Genomic DNA, 27,705 nt, shown 5'->3' with positions numbered 1-27,705 from the left:
AAAATAATGGAGTCACTGGTTGAAAAAGTAATGCAGGACCATCTAGACAGGAGTTCAGTTCTATTTCAGTCACAGCATGAGTTTGTCAAGGAGTGAGTGTTCTTGTGCTGGGCCCATTGTTGTTTTCTGTGTTTATTAATGATATTGCTGAAGGTATATTGGGCTTAATGTCTAAGTTTTCAGATGATAAGGAGGTTGGATAATGACATTCGTGACTGTATGCTACTGCAACAAGATCTAGAAAAATTAGGCTGTTTAGCTGAGAAATGGCAATTGAGGTTTAACATTGACAAATGAGAAGTACTGCATACAGCAGTAATCCCAGATTATTGTACCACCTGTGTGGCACTACACACAGGGTAGTGGAAAATGAAAAAGTCCTGGGGGTAATTTGCAGTCAGATATGAAGTTCTCTGGGTGGTGTAGACAGGCTGCCAGGATGGCACACGAGGTTTTGTCAATGTTATACAGTAATTCTACTAGCAAGGATAAGGAGGTGATTATTCCATTGTATGAGGCATTGGTCAGGCCACATAATATTACTGCACACAGGTCTGGAAGTTTCATTTTAGAAAGGATGTAGCAGATGTCTGGAGCAGGTATAGAGAAAGCCAATGAGATTGCTGACTGAAACAAAGGAGTGCTCATACCAAAAAAGGCTTCAGGTCTGCAGATTATAGCGGAGTCTACGCACCTGCGAGGTGATCTGATTAAGGTGTCTAAGGCTTCAAATGGATTGAGCAAATCTTCTCATTGCTGATGGTATTTCCCCCTTTGCCTAGACTATGCACATGAGGGGGCATAAATTCAAATAGACGAAGGATGCAGAATTGATGTGCAGAAGTTTGCCTTTAGCCAACAGGTGTCTGATTACTGGAACAAACTTTTGTATGTTGTTGTGGAAGTGGATAGCTTGAATAAATTCATGAAAGAACTAGAGAAACTGTTGTGAAGGGGATGGATAAGTGATATGGGAAGGTTTTTTTTTTTTTTTTTTTTTTGCTGATTCTGTATAAGCTTGCTTTCTTGCATCATTAATTACCACTACTAATATATTAACAAGATTGCACACACACCCATCATTTCTCTCTTTCTGTTCATTACTTTTTTAATACAACTTTCTAAATCACTGGATGGAAGGAAATAGTACAATTCTATGGCCAACTATTCAATGATATACTATCTTACAGTATATCATTGAATTTTTTTTTTTTTTTTTTGTCTGAATTGTTTTTGAGAATGAGTTTTATTAGCCACCAGTACCAGCAGATTCTGAGTTAAAAATACATTAACAAAGTTAAGAAGCTATTTTTAAATTATCCTGCAATTAATCAGTTCAACTTTATTCAGACTTCTCAAGGTGTCTTTCGATCATACATACATTCAAATGTATAAGAATTTTGTACATTGAAGTAAATCAAGTTTATTTATGCTGTAAGATACAAAGTCACTTCACTCCAGCCTTCATACAAGGGTTTGGACCTGAACTAAATAATTTTAGGAGAGAATGAAATGTAGACAGTATGATTGACTGAGGTAATAAGAGCCAAATGACAATCTACATGTGAAACAACAAAACTGTAACAGAATTTAAATATTTTCTGATTGACATTTAAAACTTGACAGTTTAGGACAAGAGACAAATATATTGTCTTTTGTCCTATCTAGCATGGGCTTTGCAGAAAGGGCGTCCACCTTTCGCATAGAAGCTCTGGCCTTCAAGACTCTTATTGCAGATCTGGAAAAAAATAAAAAATACCATATACTAACCATATTTGCTGTAAGTCTTATTTACATAAATATAATAAAACTAGTTAAGCCATCATCGCCCAAATGAAGATTGGCTGCTAATAATTTCTACTCTATTTTAGATTAATACTATTGAAACTCTTTATAGCATTCCTTAGGGCAGCAGTTTCCAACTGGTGGTTTGCAAACCCCCAAACAAAATAGCAATAATAGACTTAGATTTACATAAGCCTATTATTGTAAACTACAAAATATAACTAATAATAAATAATAAAGTAAAATAAAATTAAATGAAAAGTAAAGAATTGCCAAAGAAAGAAACCACAATTCCTTGTAATTAGTTTACTATCTTACAGTATATCATGTTAAATAAATGTTTTCTATACTAATTTCTTTTTCATTCTCAAGGATCATTATGTATAGGTCCTTTTTTTTTTCTTTTTTTTTTTTTTAAACCTATAGTACTCAGTACTGTGCATGGGTTGAAGAGTTGAAAGAAGAAACTTGTTGACATTAGAAGTGAACTTCTGTAGATTGTAATTTTCAGGAAATACTTATGAAGGTTTTTCCAGAAAACAGAAGTTGACAACATGAATATATGAGGAAGAAGAAAAGTTGGGTCTGTGAGTTTGAACTTGGACAGTAAAAGGATGTTAACTGATTGTGGCACGTGTTCGGACTGCTTTGAAAGAGAGAGCAGGAATTATAAAGCCAATTCAGAAGAACAGTGTCCATGGAAGTATCTGTAGAAAAGATGTGCAGCAGAAAAGTACGTCTATGAGACAGCGAGTGGAGAGACTCAGAGATGAGTCATTAATTAACCTAACTGCCCTCTTCTGAATGGAATCATAAGTCTGAGACAGGTTTTGGGAGCACCGCCCCAGATGTGGGAATAATATTCCATGGTAGAGTGGTTCTGCGATTTCTATGGAGTTTGGAAGAAAAGTAACACTGAGAGCCAAAGAGAAAACCTAGTTTATTAGATGCAGAAAAAGCAATATTTGTAATGAGCTTCATGCCAAGAGAGATTAGAAGTCAGGGTAATCCGCAAAAGAGATATATCATCTTGCCTAGAAATCGGAGCATCATCAAAGATAAGCATAGGGAGCAGAAGAATCCTTTTTTGCGAGATATAAGACAGGAGTGACTTTTAGAAGGATTGAAATTTAAGTTATCTTTGCCCCACTGGAGAATTACCTGGAGATCAGCATTTGAGGGATTTGGCAGTGCATACTCGAGAAGTTAAAGCTCTTTGAGCAGGGCATCATCATCATCATCAGCCATTTTAAATCCACTGCAGGATGAAGGCCTCTCCAGCAACTTTCCAGTTCCTTCTGTTTTGTGCAATGCCCACTGAGCAGGGCAAAATTTCTCAAACTGGAAGGTGGACTGCAATGTGCTATCGTCAGCAAAACTATAGACAGGATTTCTGGTCAATGGATGAAGGTCTTTAATAGGCCTGACATAGCCAAGTTGTCATGAGCGAGAGTGTAATAGCACGTGCTCTTTGAGTGGACCGGGGTTCAAGCCTGTAACTACTAAATATGATTAATGTTTGTACTTACTGATGATTTATTGTAAACTTGACTGACCTGGTGGTCATGCCAGAGTATAAACAAGAACAACATACAAGAGGAAAAGAGTGGGAGAAAGAACTGAACCTTGGGGAACGCCAGCATTGGTCTACAGACAAGATTGATCTGATACTAACAGCCTCCACGGAGGAGTAGCCATACGTGTAGACTCACGAGTCCCCTCCAGATGCATTCCATTGCAAACACAATTGGAAGCTGTTGCCACGCGTGTAGTAATTGGCATCACTCTGACACTGTTCTCAATTACCATCTTCTATTTGTTTATTAGGAGATTTTAATGGATATCATCCATTATGGGATTCTCAGATGGACGTGGTGAGCTTATTGAAATGTTATTTGACAGAGAGAATCTAACACTCAAATTCTGGTTTACCAACTTACATCCATTTTCCTACTGGGTCAACTACTGCAATAGATCTCTCAATTTGCTCTCCAATCCTATTCCCAACTATAGAGGGGGCAGTACATGACAATCCTCTAAACAATGACCACTATCCACTGATCCATAGTATTCAAACTACCCATTCCAAACAAAAACAAAATGGAAATTTTCCAGTCATGTATCTTTTGATGATGACATCATAGTCTTCTGCTATTGACACTGTCACCGATCATATAACAATGCAGATACTAACAGCTGCAACAGCTACTGTTCCACAGTCTCAAATATGAAACCATCAGCATAACAATCACTGGTGATTGTAACAAAGCGAAAAGAGAAAAAAATGCAGCATGGAACACCTTCCGCAAACATCCCACCACTGTCAACCTTATTAACTTCAAGAGACTGAGAGCCAAAGCTCGTTATATCTGGCAGAAGGCAAAAAAAGACTCGTGGATAAAATTTGCCTCCTCAATCAACAAAGATACCGATACCCGAATAATCTGGTAAAAAATAAAGAAACTAAATGGTAAATATCATATGTTGACTTCTCCTATTATTAATAGGAATGGGAAGGAGATCTCATCTGCTGAGGAAATTGCCAATGCCTTAGGAATGGTGTTCTGCGAATTGTCCACCTCAACTGCATATCAGCCATCTTTTTAAAAAATTAAAGCTGAAGCTGAGAAAAGGAAACTGAACTTCAACGCTACATGTCCTTTACCCTATAACCAACCACTCACAATATCTGAACTGGAAGAATCTATATATAGCTCAAGAAATAGCTCTCCTGGCCCTGATGGAATCTACAATATAATGATTCAACACCTCAATCAGAAATCGCTATCTTCATTGCTAAACTTTTACAATAGGATATTCTCAGAATATATATTCCTGGCGACAGTCTTATGTAATAGCCATACCTAAACCTGGAAAAAATCATTCACCATTGACTCACCTGGTACCTTGAATCCCAAAACATAATCAGTAATAATCAGTTTGGCTTTCGGAAGAATATATCTTCCCTAGACCTCATGACCAAAGCCGAATACAACGAAAGAAATGCATTCATCAGAAATCAACATCTTGTCATGATATAGAGAAGGCCTTTGATACTACATGGTGCTTAAGTATCCTAAAAGATATCCATTCTATTCATATGAGAGGCCATTTACCATATTTTATTCAAAGCTTCCTTCAGTACAGATCTTTCCAAGTTAGTTACCGCAAACATCGGCAAGTTTTATCTTAAACATACATACAAGAAGAAGGAGTCCCACAAGGCTCTGTTCTTAGTGCCACTCTGTTTGCAATACGAATAAACATCATCACAAACAGCATTCCAAACACCGTTGACTCGTATCTCTATGCAGATGATCTTGCTATATCCTGCCACTCCCAGAATATGAACTATATTGAGAGGTATCTACAAATATCCATTAATAACATTGAATTATGGATGGCACAAAATGGATACAAGATTGTCAAGCCACAAATCTACAGCATACATTTCTGCAGCAAGCGCAGAATGCATCCTGAACTTGAGTGGCTCTTGACCAATCATCATCTACCAGTTGTGAACAGTATTCGCCTCCTAGGGTAATTTTTGATAAGAAGTTAAACTTCCAGGAGCACATCAAGTATCTAAGAACCACTTGCACAAAGAAAATGAATATACTCTGGGTTATCTCCAGTACATCTGGGGGGTGCTGATTGTTATACCCTGCTTCACTTATATAGATCTCAGCTAGACTACGGACTCAGCTATGGAGAGCACCTTGGCTCATCTTGTGCCCATCCAGCACTCTTCTCTCAGGATAGCACTAGGTGCATATAGAACATCACCTGTTCAAAGTCTATGTTGAGGCTCAGGAACCTCCACTTAGCATCAGAAGAAAGATGTTGCTGATGAGCTACTCAGCTAAAATTAAAAGCCTGCCCACTCATCCTGTTTGGCCACTGTTGCATGATCCTCAGTGGAAAACCTATTATGCAAATAAACCTAGAACAATTTGGCCTACTGTTATCAAAGCTGAACGTTCAAAGCTGAAAGAGAAAGCTGGAACATTCACCTTGATAATATCCTCAGAGAATCGAAAGATCCGGATCCCCCCATGGACTAACTTCACACTTTCTTCTGATGAATACTTTGGGTAATGGGGTAAAGGTTCTGTAGCAAATATTAACATCCAACAACTACATTTTGCTCACTCACAAAAGTACCCCCACTTTACCAAGATTTATACTGATGGTTCAAAGTCTGACAATCGAGTGGGTGCAGCTGCTGTCTTCCCTAATACAACTGTTTCAATTTCACTTCCAACCGAATGCAGCAGCTACACTGCTGAGCTCCATGCTATTAAGCTTGCTCTGAAAAATCTCACTGCTGTCAATAAATAAAAGTATAATATATACTGATTCATAGAGTGCTCTTTTAGCTTTTAAAAGCATTTCCCCACCTAAAAATTGTTTATTAAGTTCATAAAACATAAGCTGATGCGTCTTCATGAGCATCAGAAAACTGTTATCGTCTCATGGATCCCTGGCCACAGTGGTATTCCAGGAAATGAATGTGCAGATGATGCTGCAAAATCCCTCCAACATAGCCTCAACAATGATCTAGTCCCATATCCTGATTATAGACATAATATATGAAGAACATCTATGGAACAATGGACACTTCTGTGGAAAATGCAAACAAATAACAAGCTATTTCAAATAAAACCTGAACCACAATTATGGCCTTCAAAAAACTGAAAAGAAGAAGTAATCTTGGCCAGAACTCGTATAGGTCACACTCAGCTCACACATTTCTATTTGCTTATAGGAAACGATCCTCCGCAGTGTGTGCACTGCTCACAACCACTTACAGTAAAACATATACTCCTTGAATGTAAATTGTTCAGCAATGCATGACGAATGTCTTTTAGTTTCATTTCAGATCTACAACAATCTCTCTCTCTCTCTCAATACCATAATAGGTTTTTCTATTTAAAAAAAATATAAATGTATGACCGTTTCTAACTGTTGCTCAAGCAGTTTTTTATATAGAAAATAAATTGATTTGGAAGGCACAATATGGCCTAAGTAGCCCTTGCACCAGAAAACACCACAAAAGAACAAGCAGCATTAGTGGAGAAATTAGAAGGCAGTGAGTGGTCAGAGAGAAAACTGGATATCCAGTTACAAAGAACAGCTGGCAAACCACAGGATGGAAGCTTATTTAGAAGACCTTTATACCAAACACGATCAAGCCTTTGAAATATCAAGAGCAATGGCTTTGAGTTTCACCAAACTTTTCCATTAAATTTGTCCATAGGTGGGTAATATAAGCCCAAATATCATCAATAGAACGATACTGATGGAATCCATACTAGTGATTGTTGATCAGATGAAAGATTTCCAGATAGTTTAAGAGTTGGCGATTAATTGATTTCTCCATTACTTTGGAAAGAGTAGAAGTAATCGCAATTGGATGGAATGGATTAGTCACCCCTTTTTAGGAACTGGCTGGATATGAGCAAATTTCCAAGCAGAAGGAAAAACACCTCTGAAGTAAGAAAGTGAAAAAAAAAAAATACGACACCAACAGGGAGTTGGTTCAAGGGTACAGATTTTGAGAACAAGTGGAAAAATACCACGAGGATCTGGAGCTTTCTTAACATCGGATTCATCAAAATCCTTCTGACATCCTTTTGACGGAAGACCACAGGAGGCAGTGAATGGATTATACTGGGAATGGCTTGAAGTGATTTACCAAGATAATCAATACATCAGTTGGAAGAAAGATAGGTTGCCAGTAGGTCAGCTTTATCTTTGGCTGATTTGGCAACAGAACCATCTGGTTTTGTCAGAGGTGGGAACAGTGATGGGCAAATATTGCAACCAATAGCTTTGGCAAGAGACCAGAATGCTCAGTTACCATTTAGACAAGAAGCAAGCTTTCAACTCTTAGCCTGTTCTAAATATAGTTTGGACTGATTAATAACTGCTTTACAAAGTATAAATGATACTCAATAATAATTTTTATTATTATGCAATGTCGCTTATAAAAACGTAGTACTGGAAATATTTTAAAATAAAAATTCAGAAATATTATACGATTTCAGAGAATATAGGCTTAGTGTTTTGTATTAAAAATATTATGTTGAAAGGGGTTCATGATGAAAAATATTACGCTGAAAGGGGTTTGCGAGTCAAAAAAGGTTGGGAACCACTGCCTTAGGGGAATGAATGAAGACAGACGTAATTAGTTCGTAAAATCAGCAAAAGAACAAAGATGAGTTTGAAACATTTAATGTATTTCTAATAATATATATAACCTGATTTGGAACAATTTCAGGAGGGAATCTGTGTGATGTGAGATAAATAATAGTGGTTTACACTACACGATTGTGATGAGTATCATAAAAGTCTATATGCAACTTGATTTAGTAAGTTAATCTGATCATGCTATGAGAGTTTTTAACTTAACACTTACTTAATGGAAATTATGGATGGCAACTCAACCTGTGAGGTAAATTTTTTGTATCACTTGTCATAGAGAAGGGTGCAAGGAGATAGGAATATTGATCTGGTCATCACCAGTGTCCCAAATAATATCACAGTCATACATTGGACCCCCACTTACGATATTAATCCATTCCAGAGACACCATTATATTGTGAAAATATTGTAACATGAACCCAATAATACATTGTTTTGGTAATTCATTCCAAGACCTGGGAAGTTTGAAATTTTCTCTATATAATTAAGCTATTTATCTCTCTAAAAGGTGATTTATCAGTTTACACAGTGTTTTATGTACATGAATTCAATTAAATAAATTTATGTCAAATAAGCACAACACAAAAAAATCACTTTAACTAAAGGATGCAAAAACAAAATGCGTGGCCAACACAAACATGCTAATGTCTGAAAGAAGAGCCATGTGTTCTGGTCAGCCCATCATAAAGTGAAATAAGTAGGCACTGGTTAACATGATCACTAGCTAGTAGAATCAGCTGCTTTATAGAATCGAATTTCAAAAAACCAATTCAAATCATTAAAATGCACTACACTTTCATCGTTATCATATGTTTGGTTATAAGAATCAATTTTGAATGCCTTTGTGATATTTTTCTAAAGCACATTTTTGGAGGTCACTACTGTAAAACAATAAAAACAATTTGCAGTTTCTGGTTTATTGGGCTTTTCTGTTAGTGCAATCTATTATAAACGGGTAGTAAACTCGATCTTATTGCATTTGTAATAATATCGATAGCTGGAATCTGTTCAATTTTATGTTATTATGGTGAAATGTGTTTCCCCTTCCATGAAATCCTCAATCATATTAAAACATAAATAAATTTTCAGAATCTTCTCTTCATTCCTATTTTTTAAGCTTCGTAAACTTGTTACTCCGTATCTCACTTGTGCATGTTGTGTCAATTACAATTTGTGTGTGCTGTGTTATTATTGTTATTATTATTACTCATATGGTGCAAGGAAGCCTGAGGCTTATGCTGCACCAGCCAAAAAAAAATTTCTGGGTTACCCTGAGAGAGAGAGAGAGAGAGAGAGAGAGAGAATCACTAAGAAAGAGAAGAATGATGATATCCAGCTCAGTCAATGAACAGAAATATCAATTAGTGTGCACATATTACAGTATTAATTAAGCTATGTATGCAAGCATAAATTTATTTTTACAAGGGCTGTTCCGAACATACACAGACTGAGATCATTGGTATGGATCTCCTTTTCGAAATAGCACCCTTCACATTCTATACACCATTTACAGCGGTTCACTAGCTTCTGAAACATGTGCTGCAGCCCATTTTCTGAAAGGCATTGCAGGATAGCGGATGCAGGAGATTTAACTTCATTTGTGTTAAATTTTTTCTGTCTTTTTTTGAGGTTCAGGAAAGCCCAGAAATCATATGGTGTGAAGTCTGAGCTCTATGGAGGGTGGTCTAGTGGTTGACACTAATTTTTGCATTGCTGGTTGTGCAACATGTGGCCTAGCGTTATCTTGAAGAAGAAACCATTCTTGATTAAGCAGTTCCGGTCCTTTTTTTGCAAAATTGTTCCTTTGAGGTGAACTCACAACATGTTACCATACTATTTTCCATTTACAGTTTTTTTCTCAAGAACTCAGTGCTGCAGTATTATTCCACGGGTGTCAAAAAACAAAATCAACACCAATTTTTTTGATGAACCAAAAACTCAATTTTTTCGGAGGTGGTGAATTTATGGTGTTTCCATATGCTTGACTGTTTGGACTCGAGATCAAATGTTTAATCCAGGATGTGTCACACGTGATTATTTTATTCAAAAAGTCAGGCTCTTCTTCCGCCTTGTCAATAAAGGCTTGACAAAGTTCAACGTGGCATTCTTTTTGTTCTGCGGTAAGATCGCACTGTACATATCTTGCACAAACACGACATGGTAAGGTGCGTCTTTACAATTGTGACATTTTGCTACACAACATTCAACTGAACTGCCAGATCATGAATTGATAAATGTCTATTTTCTTTCAATAACATTGCGGCTTCCTCAATTTTTTCATTGAGGTTGACAGACACCTGCTTCTTTGTTCATCTCATAAGCTTTTTTTTCCCATCCTTCCACCATTTAAATACAGCCATTCTGCCCAAGGCTTCTTCACCGTATGCCTATTGAATCATCTCATATATATTCTGATCACTCTTGCCTTACTTTACACAAAATTCAATCACTATTCTTTGTCTAATAATTAACGAAATATCTTTCTCAACCCCCATCATAAAACACTCTTTACTTAAACTATTATAACGAACACAAAAATAAATACTGTTTGATATGCTTGCACAGACTAACTAAAAAAAGGTGGGGGAAGATTTCCTTGACTGCAAAATCGTCACTCGTTTCCATATAAATGAAGCAGTGTTGCCAGTCCGCATATTTTTAGAACAGCCCCATATTTTGCTAACCTGTGGAAAATATTCTTTTTGATTTTCATGTATCATTTAATTTTGTTAATTGGTAAGATAAAGTGTAAATTTGTGCTTTATATCTTTACTTTTATAGCCTGTGGATAATATTCCTCTTATTTTCGCTTATTAGAATCACCGTTTAATTAATAGAATTAAAATTCAATTTGCAAACATGATCACAATGACTGACACTTACTACATATCGTATAGTGAACAGTATTTTATTGTGGAGAGTCCATCGTAAAATGATTTGATAGTACAGTGAACCAATTGTAAAGTGGGGGTCCACTGTAATGGTACTGGAGCTGTTGGCAGTGAGTGGCCATAATGGACAATGAAAAATTATTTTGGCAGTCAAAGAAGGTGATTACCATGGACTAAGGAAGTTCTTGATCAACTGGGATGAAATATTTAAGAGGGAAAGTACAAATGAATTAAGAGTACTTTCAGGACATTTGTGATTGAAGCCATTAGTGTATTCATTCCAGTAAGGAGATTTCACACAGTTGGATGAAAAAAGATTATGTAAGTTTGATAGAAAGATCAAAAGCAGCATGGGAAATTACGTAGTGGCAGACAGGTCGGATTCACATGGTAATTACAAGATGATTTTAAACAAGATGGGGGGGGGTATATAAGGTTAAGCAAGCAAAATATGAGTATACAAGCAATGAAGTTTTATTCTTATGTAAATGCAAAAAAAAAAAAATAAAGCAGGTGCGACCTCTTTATGGAAATTGCAAAAAGATGGATAATCTAGCAGGTGTCACTGGTGAGCTTAGATATTTTGTATCAATCTTCACAGTAGAAAACCCTCTTTCCAAGCTTTTTTTTTTAGCGGATATCGTGCTAATATAACAGCACTGTACAATTAAGCTAGAGTCTGTTAGGGTCATGGGCAAGATCCAGAAGTGGACTGATACATGACTGAAGGATAGGGGCAGATGGTTGTTCTTTAGAGTGGACCAGTGTTATAAGCAAGATCCCTGAATGTTTGGTGGTAGGACCACTTATTTCTGATCTTGAATGAAAGATGAAGGAATACAGGGTATTCCTTCATCTATCTGCAAAAGGTCAGGAGGACAATTAATGATGCAAGTCAGGCTCGGTTTCTTCTGAATGATTTGAACAGATTTCGTGGATGGTCAGAAAATTGGCAGTTACGTTTTAATGCTATGAAAAGTTAAGGTTCAACATTTGGGAAGTAATAACCTGGGAATAACTTATCCACTGGGTGAGGTAAAGTATTTTAAATGAGGAAACGGATTTTGGTACAATGAGACACGCAGTAATCAGGGAGCCAGGAAGATGCAGGGTTTTATCAAAGACATAAGATCATAATTTACTGTACCTAGAGAGGATGTTATAGTTCCATTATACAAATCAGTGGTAAGACTACATTTGGAATACTGTGTCCATGTTTGGAGGCCAGTTTTAGGAAAGACACTGGAAAATGTCCAAAGAAGAGCAACTGCTCTAGTGAGAATAGCAAAAGGGTGGGGGTCCATATGAGGAGAGATTAGAAAGATGTGGGTTACAGAGCTTGGGAAGAAGATATCTGTGGGTGGGGTGAACTGAATAATAGTGGAATTGAAATAGGAAATAAAAACTGGGGAGCATAAATATAAACTACTGGGGCAAATAATAGATAGGACCTCAATAAGTCTGTTTGGTCTGTATGTTTACCACTGGAATAAATTGGCTTTTCATGTAGTTGATGTTGAAAGTCTGGTGAGGTTAAGGCAACTAGACTAGTATGTTCTGGCAGTAGAAAGAATATGATAGGAGGTGATACCAGTTGTATCTCTCTTAACATACTCAAAGACAAAGCTCTTTTTTTTTTTTTTTTTTTTTTTACTGCAGCAGTTAAAGCCTAGCTTCTATGCCCCTAATTAGCCTTTCCTAATATCTATTTTCCATTTGTACATTAAAATTTGTTTAAAAATTCTAGATAATCATATTCTCTCTCTCTCTCTGTCTGTCTGTCTGTGTGCTGTCCACAGTTAGTCATATTTGAAAACTGTTCCTTTACTGGAATTTGTGGACAGCAGTTGGCTCTGCATATACTATAGCAATATTTTTAAGTCCATAAGTTACAGTACTTTTAAAAATAAGGTTAACTGGGAGAAAATTAACTCAAAAATACAAGTACTCACACTGCACTTGAAGCACTGAGAATGATAATTGTTGTTAAGGGCTTCCACCCAACGATCTCCAGCCTCTATTGGGTATCCACATTGTATACACTTTGTAGTGAATAATTCATTCCAATCTGGCAATAAAATAGACATATTTATGATAGATTAGCAAGCTGATCATAGAATTCAGCATACCACTAGGTAAATACTGCATTGTATCTAATCTTATTAAAAGAATAGTATATGAAATTTATAATCACAGTACCAACCCTTAACACATATCACCACACATTCTAAGATACTTTTAATTACTGTCAAATTTTCAGGAATATTTTATTACCGAATAAAAGATGAGTAATTATTATTAATAATTAGGTCATGGAATCCCCTCTATTTTTCCAGGGAGGTTGGTTATTGAAGAATAGTTCTACTGTATAACATTCTTTGAGCTGGCTTTCATTTTCATTATTTGTAAGTTGTTGCAATACATGAGGGTGATTCAAGGTTGAACTGAACTTGTTATTATTATATCGTTATATTATTATATTGCAAGCAATATAATAATATCTTTATATCACTTCTGTTTAAATTTTTTTTTTATTTCCAACAGAATCAGAAATAAGGCTAACAAACATAAATAAATTAATAATAGTGTGTAGTTTTTGAAATCTTAGACTATAACCACCTGTAGACTAAACTGTTGACACTGGCCTCCCACAGCCCCAAGACCTTGATGGGAGGGTCATGCACCGGTTTGTAAATGTTGGTGTCCTGTAGAAGGCTTTATCGTGGTACTCGGATCGATCTAGTAATACAGTGCAACATCCCCTTATCGGCCGGCAGAATAACAATGGACTCATCCCTCCTAAGCAAACTGAGAGTGGAAAGCTGAAGGTGGCTGAGGTTAGAGCCAACAGGGCGAATATATTGCAAGATTGACGCGGCCTTGAAACGAACCTCATTGACAGTTTCTTCAGGTAGGCAGGTTAAAGATGCCTCTAATCCCATGGCGAGTTGTGTGATGGGAGGACTTAGAGGTAATACGGCAAACTTCATCCTGAAGGTGAGAAGTTCCACTTGTTCACTGGATAAGTGTTTGCTGCTTAGATTCAGGATGAAGCAAGAGTGATCAACTGCAGAGTTTCTGTGTGCGTGAATGGCGGTGCAGGCGTCTTTTTAATGATATCTGGTATGCCTCATTAGATGCAAAACTCAGAGGACAAGGTCATGGACAAAAATATATTAGAGTAGTTCTACTGTATAACAGATTCTTTGAGCTGGATTTCTTTATTTGCAAGTTATTGCCTTATATGAGAGTGGTTCACGGTTGACCCGAACTTAATATTTTTAAGTATACACTCTGGTGGATGCCAGAGCTATCCAGACACCATATCTGCACACTCCTGCTTTTTAATATAACTGAGAGGAAGATTGAAGAGAAATTGTTAAAGGTAAAAGAAAATATGAATTGATGGAATCTATCCAGTTATATTAAAAGCAACAAAAGAGGTAAGTAAACCTGTAGCCATAATTATGACAGTGATATGAGTAATTAGAGATGTGTAATGTAAGCCTGACTTCTACACCACAGAAAATAATAAAGCAATGAAGGATCATCTTGACAGAAAGCAGATATATGTATATATATACGGCAATCATAGCATGAATGTTATGGTGAGATTTTGTCTGGTCAATCTGAATATTAACTATGACGCAGTCAGAAAGAAACAAAGCAAAAATAATTTTGACATCATATCCTCAGATTATCTAGTTTTCAATAGTTTTTGATACTGTTCTACATGAACAGTTGCTGTACAAACTAGGAGTAGAGTATTAGGAGCAAGTTACTATCATAGAAAAAGGGAGGGTTGAGTGGCTGAAAACAGAGATTATTAACCTGGCAGTAGTTGCAAAGACAAGTGCTGTTGGACTAGATGACAGCCATTATACAATTAACATAGGCATGTGATGCAAGAAAGCAAGCTTATGCAGCATCAGCCAAAAAAAAAAAAAAAACAAAAAAACCCTCCCATTTCACCCCTCCGTTCTTCGAAATACCTGTCCAGCTCAGCCTTAAATTTATTTAGGCTATCAACTTCCACAACAAAAGATGGAAGTCTGTTCCACCAATCAACTACCTGCTGGCTAAAGGCAAATTTCCGCACATCTATCTTACATCTGTCTTTCCTCAATTTGAATTTATGCCCTCTCAGGTGATTATTCTGAGCAAAGGGAAGAATCCCATCGGCATTGAGCATTCTCAAATCATTCAAGGCTTTATACACCTCTATCAGATCACCTCGCCGGTGCCTAGTCCCCAGACACTGTAATTTTCAAAACTTAAGCTTTTCTTTGTAAGAGCAACCCTTTGTTTCATTCACTAATCTTGTTGCCCTTCTCTGTACTTGTTCCAGCAGCTCTACATCCATCTTGAAATGAGGCCTCCAGACCTATATATACAGTACTCAAGGTGTGGCCTGACCATTGCCTTTTACAAGGGAATAATCACCTCCTTATCCCTGCTAGAAAAATTCCTGTATATCATTGACAAGACCCCATGAGCTATTCTTGCAGCCTGTCTGCACTGCTCAGAGAACTTCATATCTGCCTGCACAATTACCCCCAGGTCCTTTTCATTCTCTACCACTGTCAGTGTAGTACCACAGAGTTTATATGTTGCTCTGGAGTTGCTGTTTCCCATATGTAGTACTTTACATTTGTCAATGTTAAACTTCATTTGCCACCTCTCAGCCCATCTGCTCAACCTTTCCAGATCCTGTTGCAGCAGCATAGCGTCGGTAGTGTCCTTAACAACCCTGCCAACCTTTGTATCATCTGTAAACTTGGATATTAAGCTTGATATACCATCATCAAATCATTTATAAATAAAGAAAACAATAATGGACCCAACACTGAACCATGAGGGACTCCACTAATCACATTAGTCCACGATGAGCAGTGTCCATTGATTACCACTCTCTGTCTTCTCCCCCCTCAACCACCCCTTTATCCATAGCAGCAATTTGCCTCCAATGCCACACTGCTCCAATTTGTGCAGCAGTCTTCCATGTGCAACAGTATCAAAAGCCTTTCTAAGATCCAAATATATAATATCAAAGTTATTCCCTACATCCAGTTCTTTTGTGACTTCATCATAGTATTCAATCAAATTGGTCAGGCAAGACTTTCCCTTAACAAAACCATGCTGTGTCCGAGCTATAACTGAAGTCTTGTCTAGATGATCCTGCAATGCTCCTTTAACCAGTGCCTCCATTAATTTTCCTGGAACAGAAGTTAAACTCACAGGTCTATAATTACTTTTGTCAGCCTTTGATCCTCCTTTGTGAATTGGTGTCACATTTGCACATTTCCAGTCTATGGGTACCTCCCCTGAGTCCAAAGAAGTTCTCATAATTATGGCTAAGGGTTTGCTTACTTCCTTTAATATAAGTGGATAGATCCCATCCACCCTGGGTGCCTTTTTTTATGTTTATCCTCAACAATTTCTCCTCCACTTTCCTCTCAGTAATTACAAAATCATCTAGCTCACTTCACCTCTGGATTCCCCTTCCTGAATAACTCATGTGTGAATGTAGATGCAAAATACTCGTTTAGTTTGATAGCCACCTGAGCAGGATCCTCAACTGTTGAACCATCAATATCCAGTGAACTAATCTGATTCATCCCTTTCCTTCTAAAGTTTACATAGGTAAAGAACTCTTTTCTGTTTATCTTTGCATCCTTTGTCAAGGATTTCTCATAATCTGCCTTTGCCTGCCTAATCTCCTTTGTGACTTGGTTACAGACCAGCTTATATTTATCATAGGCTTCCATGTCACCCATTAATTTATGTATCCCATGCATTTTTGCACCTCTGTAGCCAGGTGGGAAAGAGCAGCAGTGCGTAGCACATGCTTCTTGTTTAGACTGGGGTTCGAGCCCGTCACCACCAAATATGGAAGATGCGGATAGGTCAGGGAATGACCACTGCATATCCCGGAGCAACATGGCCTTAGCTGCCGATTCTCCTAAAAACCAAATAACAAACATGCATTTTTCTTCTCTGCCATATATCTCATTAGCTGATATCCATTTAGGCCTAAACTTTCAACAATATTTCTTAGTTGGTATGTAAAGCCTAGTAGCTTTGAAGATAAGTTCTTTGAGTACTTCCCATTTTGAATTTGCTGTTGGTAACATTATTAGTTGGTCCCACTGTATGGAATTTAAATACTGTCTCAGACTATCGTAGTCGCCTTTAGGAAAGCAAAAACCCTTCCCTTTATCCCTGATGGTAGTTACTTCTTTGAGTAAATCGCATTTCAGCACACTGTGATCACTGCCACCTAGTGGTTCCTTTATCTGCAGCTTCTCAATGCATGAAGAATCACTACTGATAATCAAATCAAGAGTCTACTAAAATTACAGTTGCTCAGAGCGAAACGGATACAAAAATATAGATTGTAACAGGTTTAATAATAGGAAATATACATATATTAGATTAGATACATAAAGCTTTCGGTTATCTAGTTAACCTTCTTCAGTTGATATGAAATGACAGAATGGAGGCGTGTACTGCCAATCTGGTACGTGAAGCACGTGGCTAGTTTTTTGAGGTTGAAGCCTGTGGTTGTGATGTATGTGGACGTGGCCAGCGCCACGTCCACATACAATGTCAATGGACAGGATCGTTGCTTCGGTGATAGGGTGGACTCGACAACCACTGTTCCTGTTCACTGAGGTATTGGAGCATTTGATGTTTAACGATTCCAACCAGACGCGGCGCAGATAATGGCGGGACTTATCCACAATCACGACATTGCAGTGTGGGTCTATGTTGTGGTGGGTTGCCCAGACGTGCTCGGCAATAGCTGAGTGCTCCACATCCACTAAATGAGAGGCGCACAGAAATCGCTCAAGTCAAGGCAGACCTTATGAGGTGTGGCTATCCCATCAGTCAATCAATACCATCAATACCCTTGACAGGTGTGACCTACAGGCACGCGACCACATAGCGACCAACAGAAACATCCAAGGTGGTGACTCAACCACGAGCGCCTTTATACAGGTCTGTAGAATCTTAAAATCACATGGGATAAATTGCGTGCAACTCCCAGGCAGGAAATTACGATCCCTCATCTTCAAAGTGAAAACACCTGTCCCCACCCTACAAAGCGGATTGGTCTACCGCATCTCTTGCCATGAGTGCACTAGCTGCTACTTCGGGGAAACTGGGGGACGGCTCAAAAAACGCCTTTCCGAACACAAAAGAGCGATCCGCTTAGTGGATGTGGTGCACTCAGCTATTGCCGAGCACGTCTGGGCAACCCACCACGACATAGACCCACACTGCGATGTCATGATTGTGGGTAAGTCCCACCATTATCTGCACCGTGCCTGGTTGGAATCGTTAAACATCAAATGTTCCAATACCTCAGTGAACAGGAACAGTGGTTGTCAAGTCCACCCTATCACCGAAGCAATGATCCTGTCCAATGACAAGCACTGGCCACGTCCACATACATCACAACAACAGGCTTCAACCTCAAACAATTAGCCACATGCTTCACGTACCAGATTGGCAGTACATGCCTCCATTCTAACTGTCATTTCATATCAACTGAAGAAGGTTAACTAGATAACCGAAAGCTTTATGTATCTAATCTAATATATGTCTATTTCCTATTATTAAACCTGTTACAATCTATATTTTTGTATCCATTTCGCTCTGAGCAATTTTAATTTTAGTAGAATGAATCCGGAGTGCATAGGCCTCTTTAATCAAATCAAGAGTATTACTCCCTGTAGTTGCCTCCCGAACATATGCTGATGTAGAAAACAATCATCCAATAAATCCACAAAAGCCTTGCTAGTGTGTGAGTGACCAATGCCCAAATACCAGTCAATATCTGGGAAATTAAAATCCCCCATTATAAGACTCTCTGATTTACTGGCCCACTTTATAGTTTATTATACTCATCAGAGTCATTAGGCCTATAGCACACTCCTCCTCTCAATTTTGATCTCCCAATGCTTATGTCACACCAAACTGACTCGACACTGCACTGTTCAGCGATGTCAACTGGCTTCACTTCCTTGGATTTTGTTTCTTAACTAAAAGCATAACCCCTCCTGTCTGTCCACATTGTACTCCCCAAATTCCAGTTTTGCATTCCTTATATCTGTGTGACACCACCTCTCTGATATCCCAACAATATCTGCCTTTGATGTTTTGAGCAATAGCTCAAAATTCATCAAATTTATTTACCAAACTCCTTGCATTGGTGTACACACAAGTATACATGCATCTGTTCCTATTCTTAGCTACTCTAACACAACTCATGTGTTTACTTGTACCGCAATGACTCCCAGCAGTCTCTGAAATATTGTGCATCTTGTTTTTCAGGCTGCTGCTCATTCCAATAGAAGCAGTGCAAGAATCACTTTCACCTCTGCCAGTGGCAACTGGCAATCTATTAGTCCTTGTATCCCCCCCAAGCTAGCAGTTTTCCGACCCACCTAACACTGCCTCGATAGCATCAGCAAACATTCTTGCACCCTTTCTATTTAAGTGTATCCCATCCCTGTAGAAGCAGTCTCTCCTATTAACAAGCACAGACCAGGCTGAAAAAAATAAATTCTGCCCCTTGAGCCTTGCACAATCTTTCCAGGGCCGAATTGATTAACAAGGCTCTCATCATATACTCCCTCCTATTGTGTCTGGGCAGAATTGCAGACACTTTCAAATTCAACCCTAATTCACAGCTTTTTTTCAACAGTGACGTGTATTTGTTAAGTAATTCTGCCGGTGTCCTACTCTTAATATCATTAATGCCAACGTGTACAACTACATCACCTTTTGTGCCCTTAAAAGATGATATTTGTTCTATAATGTCATCAACCTTTGCCCTGGCAGACATACCCTGTCCTGTTCCAATGATTAAACACCTTTTACAAAATCCAATGACAGCCTTCTCTTCCTATACAGTAGAATCTTCCTTAAACAGCAATTTCCGGACAGCTGGCACAGGGAAACTGTTCTTGCTTTTGTTGCTAAGCCAGGAAAAGATCCTAAATTTCCAAAAAATTATTGCCCCCATTGCTCTGACTAGCTGTTTGTGCAAAATATTAGAGAGAATGGTAAACACTTGTCTTTAATGGTACTTAGAATCAAATGACCTTCTCTCCTGTTTTCAGTGTGGCTTCTAAAGGAACAAGTCCACTTTAAACCACTTATTTAGGCTGGAAACATCTATTCGAATCTACGCTTCTACCTACACTTTCTTAAAAAGAGAGTGGCGCCTGGGTAGCCATGAGCAGCAGTGCGTAGCACACGCTTCTTGATTAGACTGGGGTTTGAACCCGTGACCACCACTCCAAATACGGAGGATGCGGAAGGATCAGGGAATGACCACCGCATATCCCCGGAGCAATATGGCTTTAGTTGCTAATGCCCTTTAAAATCAAAAAACAAACAAACTTAAAAAGAGAGCACCTGGTGTCCATATGCTGTGACATAGAAAAAGCATATGACAACTTGGCGATTTGGTGTTTTAAAAGATCTTTATAATCTTATTAGTCAAAGAAGTCACCATCCGATTTTTATTAAAACCTTTTTATTGCATTCTTTTCCAAGTTCAAATAGGATCTACGCTGTATCAGTCCCTTTGCCTAGAGGAGAGAGAGAGAGAGAGTATCACAAGGATATGTTTTAAGTGTTATGCTTAAACTAAACTTCATTACTGTACAACTGTAAAAAGCACCCTCTATGTTGATGGCTTTAGCATATTTTCCCAGTCGTGCAACATGAGGTTATCAAGAGACAATTGCAACAAGCCACTGATTGCTTGGGCATTTTAGATTCTCATTTTAGATTCATTTGTCACAAGTGTATTCTTCACCCTGAACCTGAATTAAAACTTGGACAAAGCATCATTCCAGTAGTAATGGAGACAAAATTCTAGTGACACATTTGAAAAAAAAAGATGACATTATTCCATTATATTTGTTTGCTATGCACAAAGTGTATTGAGGGCTGAACATTCTTTGTTCTCTCTCTCTCTCTCTCTCTCCTACTTCTTGTGGTGCAGACCGGTGCACGATACTCCATCTGTATTGTGCACTTTTGCAATCTAAATTAGATTGTAGGTCTCAGGTGTATGCATCTGCCAGAAATAGCATCCTTTAGTGGCTTTGACCCCATTCATCAACAGGCTATTCATATTGCTACTGGTACATTTGGAACATCTGTCAAAGCTAATGAGCCGCTCTTGTTGCTTTACCAGAAACAGTTGTCTCTGTAGTATGCTGTTAAACTGAAATCCCTGAAAGATCATCCCACATGGACACCAGTTTTTGAGTCATGCTGGGAAAACCTGTACAAAACTTGCCAATTGTCCATTCAGAGATTTGGACATCACAGTAGACACTGTTGACCCATCACCTAGGCAATCCCTTCCACCCTGGCATTCTCATATTCCTGTCTGCAACTTCTCTCTCTTAACAACTGGGGGAAGGATAGTAATCCATCTGCCGTCTACCTGGAGCTTTTTTCAGCAGTGATCTGAACATTGACTTCTTGCCAGTCTTCACAGATGGTTCAAAGTCAGAAGTGTCTGCTGGATCTGCATGTGTCTTCCCAGATGCTATGCTATATGAGCAATTCTTGCTGAATGTAGCATATCATTGCACAGCTACATACAACTGAATTAGCCTTGGATCACATACAAACCTGCCAGCATCAAAGATGTATTATACATAGACTTTCAAAATAATTTCAGGGATTGAATGTGCCATTATTTAAATTTTTCTGTTATCTAGAAAGTTTTATTTTTAATATATTTAATGTAGAAACGATGAGGCAAAATAAGAAATAGAGAGATTAAGAGTGTTGGTGGCAGATTTGTATGTGATCCAAGGCTAATTCAGTTGTATGTAGCTGTGCAATGAATATGCTATGTGCAATGAGAGTAGAAATCATTTCCTCATTTATTTTAAATTAAAAACCTCTCGATCCAATCCAATGTTATATTCGGCCAAAATCTATTTTCTTTATTATATTAAGTTTGTCACTAAGCTTTAATGTTGTTCTTCTTTTCTTCTCTGTTTGAGGTTTATTAGCTTTAGGAGTGAGGGGTTTTTAATTTAAAATAAATGTAAAACAGCTGTATAATCAGTGATATCAGTATAGAATTTACTTTCAAAATGGTGAATGTAAAAAATACAGTAATCACATGACCCGCCAATTATTTTTTCGGCACTGCAAGACATTTGCGCTGAATGTAAACATCTGATGTGAATGTACCATTATTTCAACAGTTTACTATATATATCAATTCTCTCAGTTCCCTGAAGGCTTTCTCATAGATGCGGTTCAATCCTCATCCATTCCTGTCCTAGATACAGCAGAGACTACATTTCCTTTCTGTATTGGAATTTGATATTTGCTACTGCTGCTGGATCTCTAGCCACATTGAGATTTTGGGGAATGATTTGGCAGACTGCAGCCAAATCAATGACCTTTTATAACTCTTGCCTGTTAGCCCCTTAAACAGATGACAGGCAAGTAATATTGAAAGAAACTGGTTTCGTAATGGCAACACTCTTGGCTTGGGCAGGCTGCAAACAAATTATACGAGACTGGCCAGCCAACTAGTCTACACAGGAACTGTAAAGAGGAAGTTGTTCTAGTTTGGCTCCAAATAGGACACAGTCATCTGACATCCTTTTTTACTGAGGGCTTATGATCCTCCTATTTGTGAGCATTGTGACACCATTCGTACTGGAAAAAATTGTATTGGACACAAAATAGATACAATCAGTCTTTTAGTTTCTTCCATTTTCCAATTTTAAAAAAAATGGTTAAGTGTATGAAATTTCAAACTGCACATGCACACATTTTCTGTTTTTTATATAAATAAATATTATTAAAAAATTTTTAAAAAAATTATTATATATATTCAATACTATTAGTTACTTCTATTTTCAAGCTTATTTCAGATTTGTTGTTTTTCATACAACATTTGAAATTACATATGTTGCTTCTGCTGAGTAGTAGCCATTTTGAGAGAATACCAGATTTCATTTCATCATCTATAAAAACAATCTTTTAAAAACAACTAGGATAAAATGATAGTTGTTTATTAACCTAGTGGGAGAAAAAACAACAAGTAACCTGACTGTAAAGATATATACATTAATACTTCTCCAGTACCATGCTATTCTTCATGCAAAATCCAAATTGTTGCAAAAACGGTGGCAGGGAACCTGACAGTGTTTCACACCCAACTTCTATACAAAAACTATTTGAAAATAATTTCAGAAACTACTGTAGTAAAAGTTTGACTGTATTTAGAAAAAAAAATTCAGATTTTTAATCATTGATTAATATGAGAATATTGTTGTTTTCGAGGAGCACTTGTATGAGGCCCACTACTATTCGTGTACTAATATAATTGGAGGACTCCTCAGCAGTGTTAAGTTTTTTACTCTTTTCAATATATTAACAGAATTTTCTCAAACAATTATAAATATTAACCAATTACAGAAAGCAAACAAAAAAAAAAAAAAAAAAACAGCAATATAAGTTTAAAATGTGTTAAAAAAAAACTGTTCAGTGAAATATTTCAAGCAATATTTCAAAAATTTTATAGTTTCAATGTATTTCAATGTATTTTTTCTTGAGCTATATTTGATTTAACTGAGATTTTGTAAAGCCTTACACCTAAACATAATGATTTTATAAAAATATGTTCTACTATTTTCTACGTAATTTCATTATTTTTAAAGTCCCTCTAGAAAAAAACTACTCACCTTTCTCGCAGTAAGGAAGAGCATCTTCCAAGTAGAATGAGTTATTTCCAAAGGGCTTCTTACAGTAAGTACAAATAAAACAATCAGGATGCCACTGTTTATCCAAAGCAATTAAACAATCCTGAAAGGAAAATGAAATAATTCCTCAGTAATTAAAAATTAAAAAAATTTGAAAGTGTAATCAGAGTGCTAATTCAGAGAAGGTCAGAGGATTAAAATATAATGCAGTATTAAGAGCAAGAAATAGACACTCACAATTAAAATAAGATGTAATAAAAAATAAAATAAAAGAATCCATCAAAGTGATGATATAATGCTGTTTGATTTTGATATTACTTTTGAAGTGTTGTCAAGAAAGGTACTCAGACTGAAACAACTGTACCACCAAAGGAGTCATTTACACCAATCGCCCTCTATTTACGGAGTTCAGAAAAACTGGCGCAGAAATCTCAGTCAGATGCCACTCCAATATCGACACCCCAGCAATACAAAAATTGAGCAGTAATGTAACAGCACAGGAAACCAAACTGCCAAAGGCAGCACAAGATAAGATTGATGTTGAAACTAAGGAGGTACCTGATGAAACTGTCTTGGAGCTCTTGGTACTGTCTGTGGAAGCCAAGCGAAAGAGAGATCCACCATGCTCAAGTAATGGCTGAATTCCTACTGTGGAATTGTGGATTCCAGTGAAATGCAGAAGACATCAAAGCACTCGTGCAAAAGCATTAACCTGCCTACTTTTGCTTACAGGAGACTGATGAGGATCCCACTATTCATAACATCATGATTTTTGTAAGGATAGAATTGTGGATGGCCCTGCTTATGGGCAACCAGGTCCCCGCATTTCAGCTTTTGCAACTTATAATCATCATAGAGGCTGTTGCAATTTGCCTTACAGTGGGATTTTTATTAACAGTCTGGCCCATTTATTTGCCACCTGGGTCTGACATATCTCAGAAAGACCTTGATGATCTTATTTTGCAGCTACCCCTTTCTTACTTCTTGGAGATTTTTAATGGACATAACACCCTGTAGGGTAGTGCCGATATTAATGAGATGGGGATGAGTCGCATGTTCACTGACAACAACATCTCCGTTCTAAATGTGGGAACAAACACCTTTTTATTTTCTTTTATGAAAATACCACGAGAGGTATTAGAACCGTCAATCGAAGTGTGGTACTAAGTACCACGCAACGATTGAAGGTTGAGAAGATGAAAGAAAATATTTGTTAACATTACACTGGAATTTCCATAGATTGTAATTAGCATTAGCAGAGGCATATGATGCAAGAAAGCAAGCTTATAACAGCATCAGCCAAAAAAAAAAAAAAAACCTTCCCGTTTCACTGATCCATTCATTGCAAATGTTTGTCTAGTTCTGCCTTGAATTTATTTAAGCTATCAACTTCCACAACAGTTCCAGCAATACGCTGGCTAAAGGCAAACTTCTGCACATCAATTCTACAACTGTTTTTCCTCAGTTTGAATTTATGCCCCTTCAGATTTGTAATCTGAGCAAGAGGAAGAATCCCGTCAGCATTAAGCCTGCTCAATCCATTCAAGGCCTTATACATCTCAATCTATGTTCTTCAAAATATATATGAAAGGAGGTTGTTGCAGAAAACGGAAGTTGAAGAAAACTTGGTTCTGTGAATTTGAAGGATGCTACTGGTTGCAGCATGTTTGGACTAGTTTGAGAGAGAGAGAGAGAGAGAGAGAGAGAGAGAACAGGAATTGTAGAATCCATTTCAGAAGAACAGTGCCCATGGAAGTATCTGTAGGAAAGGCATGCAGCAGAAACAGAACATCTATGAGACAGGGAATGGAGAGGCTTTGTTAGAGGTGAGTCATTAATTAACCTAACTGCCCTCTTTTAAATGGAATCTAGACCCTGAGAGAGGGTTTTGGGGGCACCACCCAGTTGTGGGAACAATATTCCATTATAAGGCAGATTTGTAATTTGTACAGAATGAACAACTGTTTGGAAGAAAATTAAAGCCAAGAATGAATGAGAAACCCCAGTTTTTTAGAAGCAGAGGAAGCAATATTTGTGATGTGCTTATGCCAAGAGAAATTAGGAGTCAGGGTAATCCCCAATAGAGATGTGTGATCTTGTCTAGAAACATGAGTGTCGTTGAAGATGACTCATGTTTTAGAGGCCCCAGGTGCCAAGCGATTCTGTGATCAAGTGACTTTGCTCTGAATTAGTGCTCTTTCTTGAAGTAGAAATTGTTTCCTTATTTAAAGTATTTATTAACACACAAATAATCTATAGTAAAGAAATGAACTTTACTAAATTAAGAAGATAAGTAACTGTCTGTTTTCCTTTTTCTTGTATATATCTTAATTACTAACCTCCTTGTGCTTGGTCACAGTGTCACTGCTCCTGCCTCCACATGGCAGGGCTGATAACCTGGAGGGGAAAAGCTCTCCCTTCCAGGTCAAAATGGAGCAAACTGACTCCAATACCTAGGAATTCACTGGACCCAAATAGAACTGATCCAAGGTATGAGAAATTGAGTTCTTTTGGAGATACTTCTAAGGAACCAGAAAAGGTGATAGAAATGACTCTGTCTCCACAAGAGATTAAAAACTGACATTAAAGCTTTAATTTTTCTAACATATATTGTTATACATTCAAACACTTAGAAATCGGTAGGCCAATTTTCACCCTTTCTCATACAAAAGACCCTTGAGAGTTATGTCGGCCCACCAAAAAATGTTAAGTGATTAAAATCAGGCAATATTTTAGTAGAAACCGTCCACTCTAAACATTCTGAAAGACTCTTACAAATGACAACCTTTGCAGGAGTACCAGTATCCCCACACAATACATTAAATATCTCAAAAGGTGTCATTACAGAATGGGACATTCTAAATGTGCCCCAAGAGGAAATTCAAATTGGGTTTCAGGAACAAGGAGTTATCAGTGTTAAAATAATTACAGTTAAAAAAAAAATAAGGGATAATCACCCCCCCACCAGAAATCTGATACTCACTTTTAACACACCAAAACCATCCAGATCAGTAAAAGCAGGTTACCGACACTGCAATATAAGACCATATATTCCGAATCCTCTCTGCTGTTTCAACTGTCAGAAGTTTGGTCACTCGCAGACAGTATGTAGAGGAAAATTAATGAGTGCAAACAAACTGTGATTCTCAAAAACAAGCCACTTCTATCTGCACAGCTGGAAACTATAATGCGTAAATTGTAAAGATCATACTGCATACTCAAGAGTGTGAAATTTGGAAGAAAGAAAAAAGATTGCAGAAAATAGAGTTTCATATCAAGAAGCTAAAAAGGCAGTTGCAATAAACATAACGAATAAACCTTGCACATGTTGCCACAATCAAAAAGACTCCAGGAATGAAACTGCCTAATTCAAAATGTTGTGGCACACAAACGGATGTTATAATTCCCCCAAGAGAATCCCTCTCAGAATGGGTTTGTGAGTTTTACAAACCAATCTCCATCACAAAAACAACAAGGAAAAAATGATCAATATGCCTTTATCTTTCCCACCAGATAATGCAGAAAGTGTAATAAGAAAAATAAACAAAGAAAGAACATGTAGTACAGGAAAAAAGATGGCAGAACAAATGGACATAGAGGTAAGAAACTATGGAGAGGAACCAGTTCTCTAAATTTTCGCTGAAGAAGAAATGAATACTGGTAGACCATATTTTTCAAAGAAAGACAAAATCAAAGCAGACAAAGCGAAAACAGCCCCAAGGAAACAATCCGAGGGACCATCGAACCCCAAATGACAGATATGATTATCCAGTGGAGCTGTTGAGGTTTTCGCTCAAACATTAATGATGTTATAGACCTCATTACCCAGTACCATCCACTAAGCATCTGCCTACAAGAAACCTATTTAAAACTACAGGAGAACAGTATAATCAAAAATTATACTACATATAGAAATGATCACATAACGGATGAAACAACATGAGGAGGAATCGCAATATTAGTTAACAGACATGTACCTTCCCAAATGATATCACTGAACACACAGTCTGAAGAAGTAGTCACAGCCCGTTTAGCAATAGGCTTCAATATTACCATAG

At 37.5% G+C, this 27,705-nt stretch overlaps 1 protein-coding gene across 3 annotated transcripts in view; it reads right to left on the bottom strand.

The window, feature by feature from the left end:
* Positions 1-1,398: 1,398 nt before the first annotated feature.
* Positions 1,399-27,705, bottom strand: part of LOC150088166 (uncharacterized) — a 323,234-nt gene continuing 296,927 nt past the window's right edge. For all 3 annotated transcript variants that reach the window (XM_090369359.1, XM_090369360.1, XM_090369361.1), the window contains 3 exons: positions 23,630-23,750; positions 12,836-12,951; positions 1,399-1,738 (listed from right to left, as the gene is read on the bottom strand). In XM_090369359.1, coding sequence (XP_090225485.1) covers positions 1,661-1,738; positions 12,836-12,951; positions 23,630-23,750 — 315 coding nt within the window. In that variant the 3' untranslated portion in view covers positions 1,399-1,660. The remainder of the gene's footprint in view (positions 1,739-12,835; positions 12,952-23,629; positions 23,751-27,705) is intronic.

This window comes from Mastigoproctus giganteus, chromosome 3 (genome assembly GCF_048544385.1).
Source record: "Mastigoproctus giganteus isolate SK-2022 chromosome 3, ASM4854438v1, whole genome shotgun sequence".
Taxonomy (NCBI): Eukaryota; Metazoa; Arthropoda; class Arachnida; order Uropygi; family Thelyphonidae; genus Mastigoproctus; species Mastigoproctus giganteus.
Note: the sequence above shows the minus strand (reverse complement) of the source record. Positions and strands in the feature narration are given on the sequence as shown.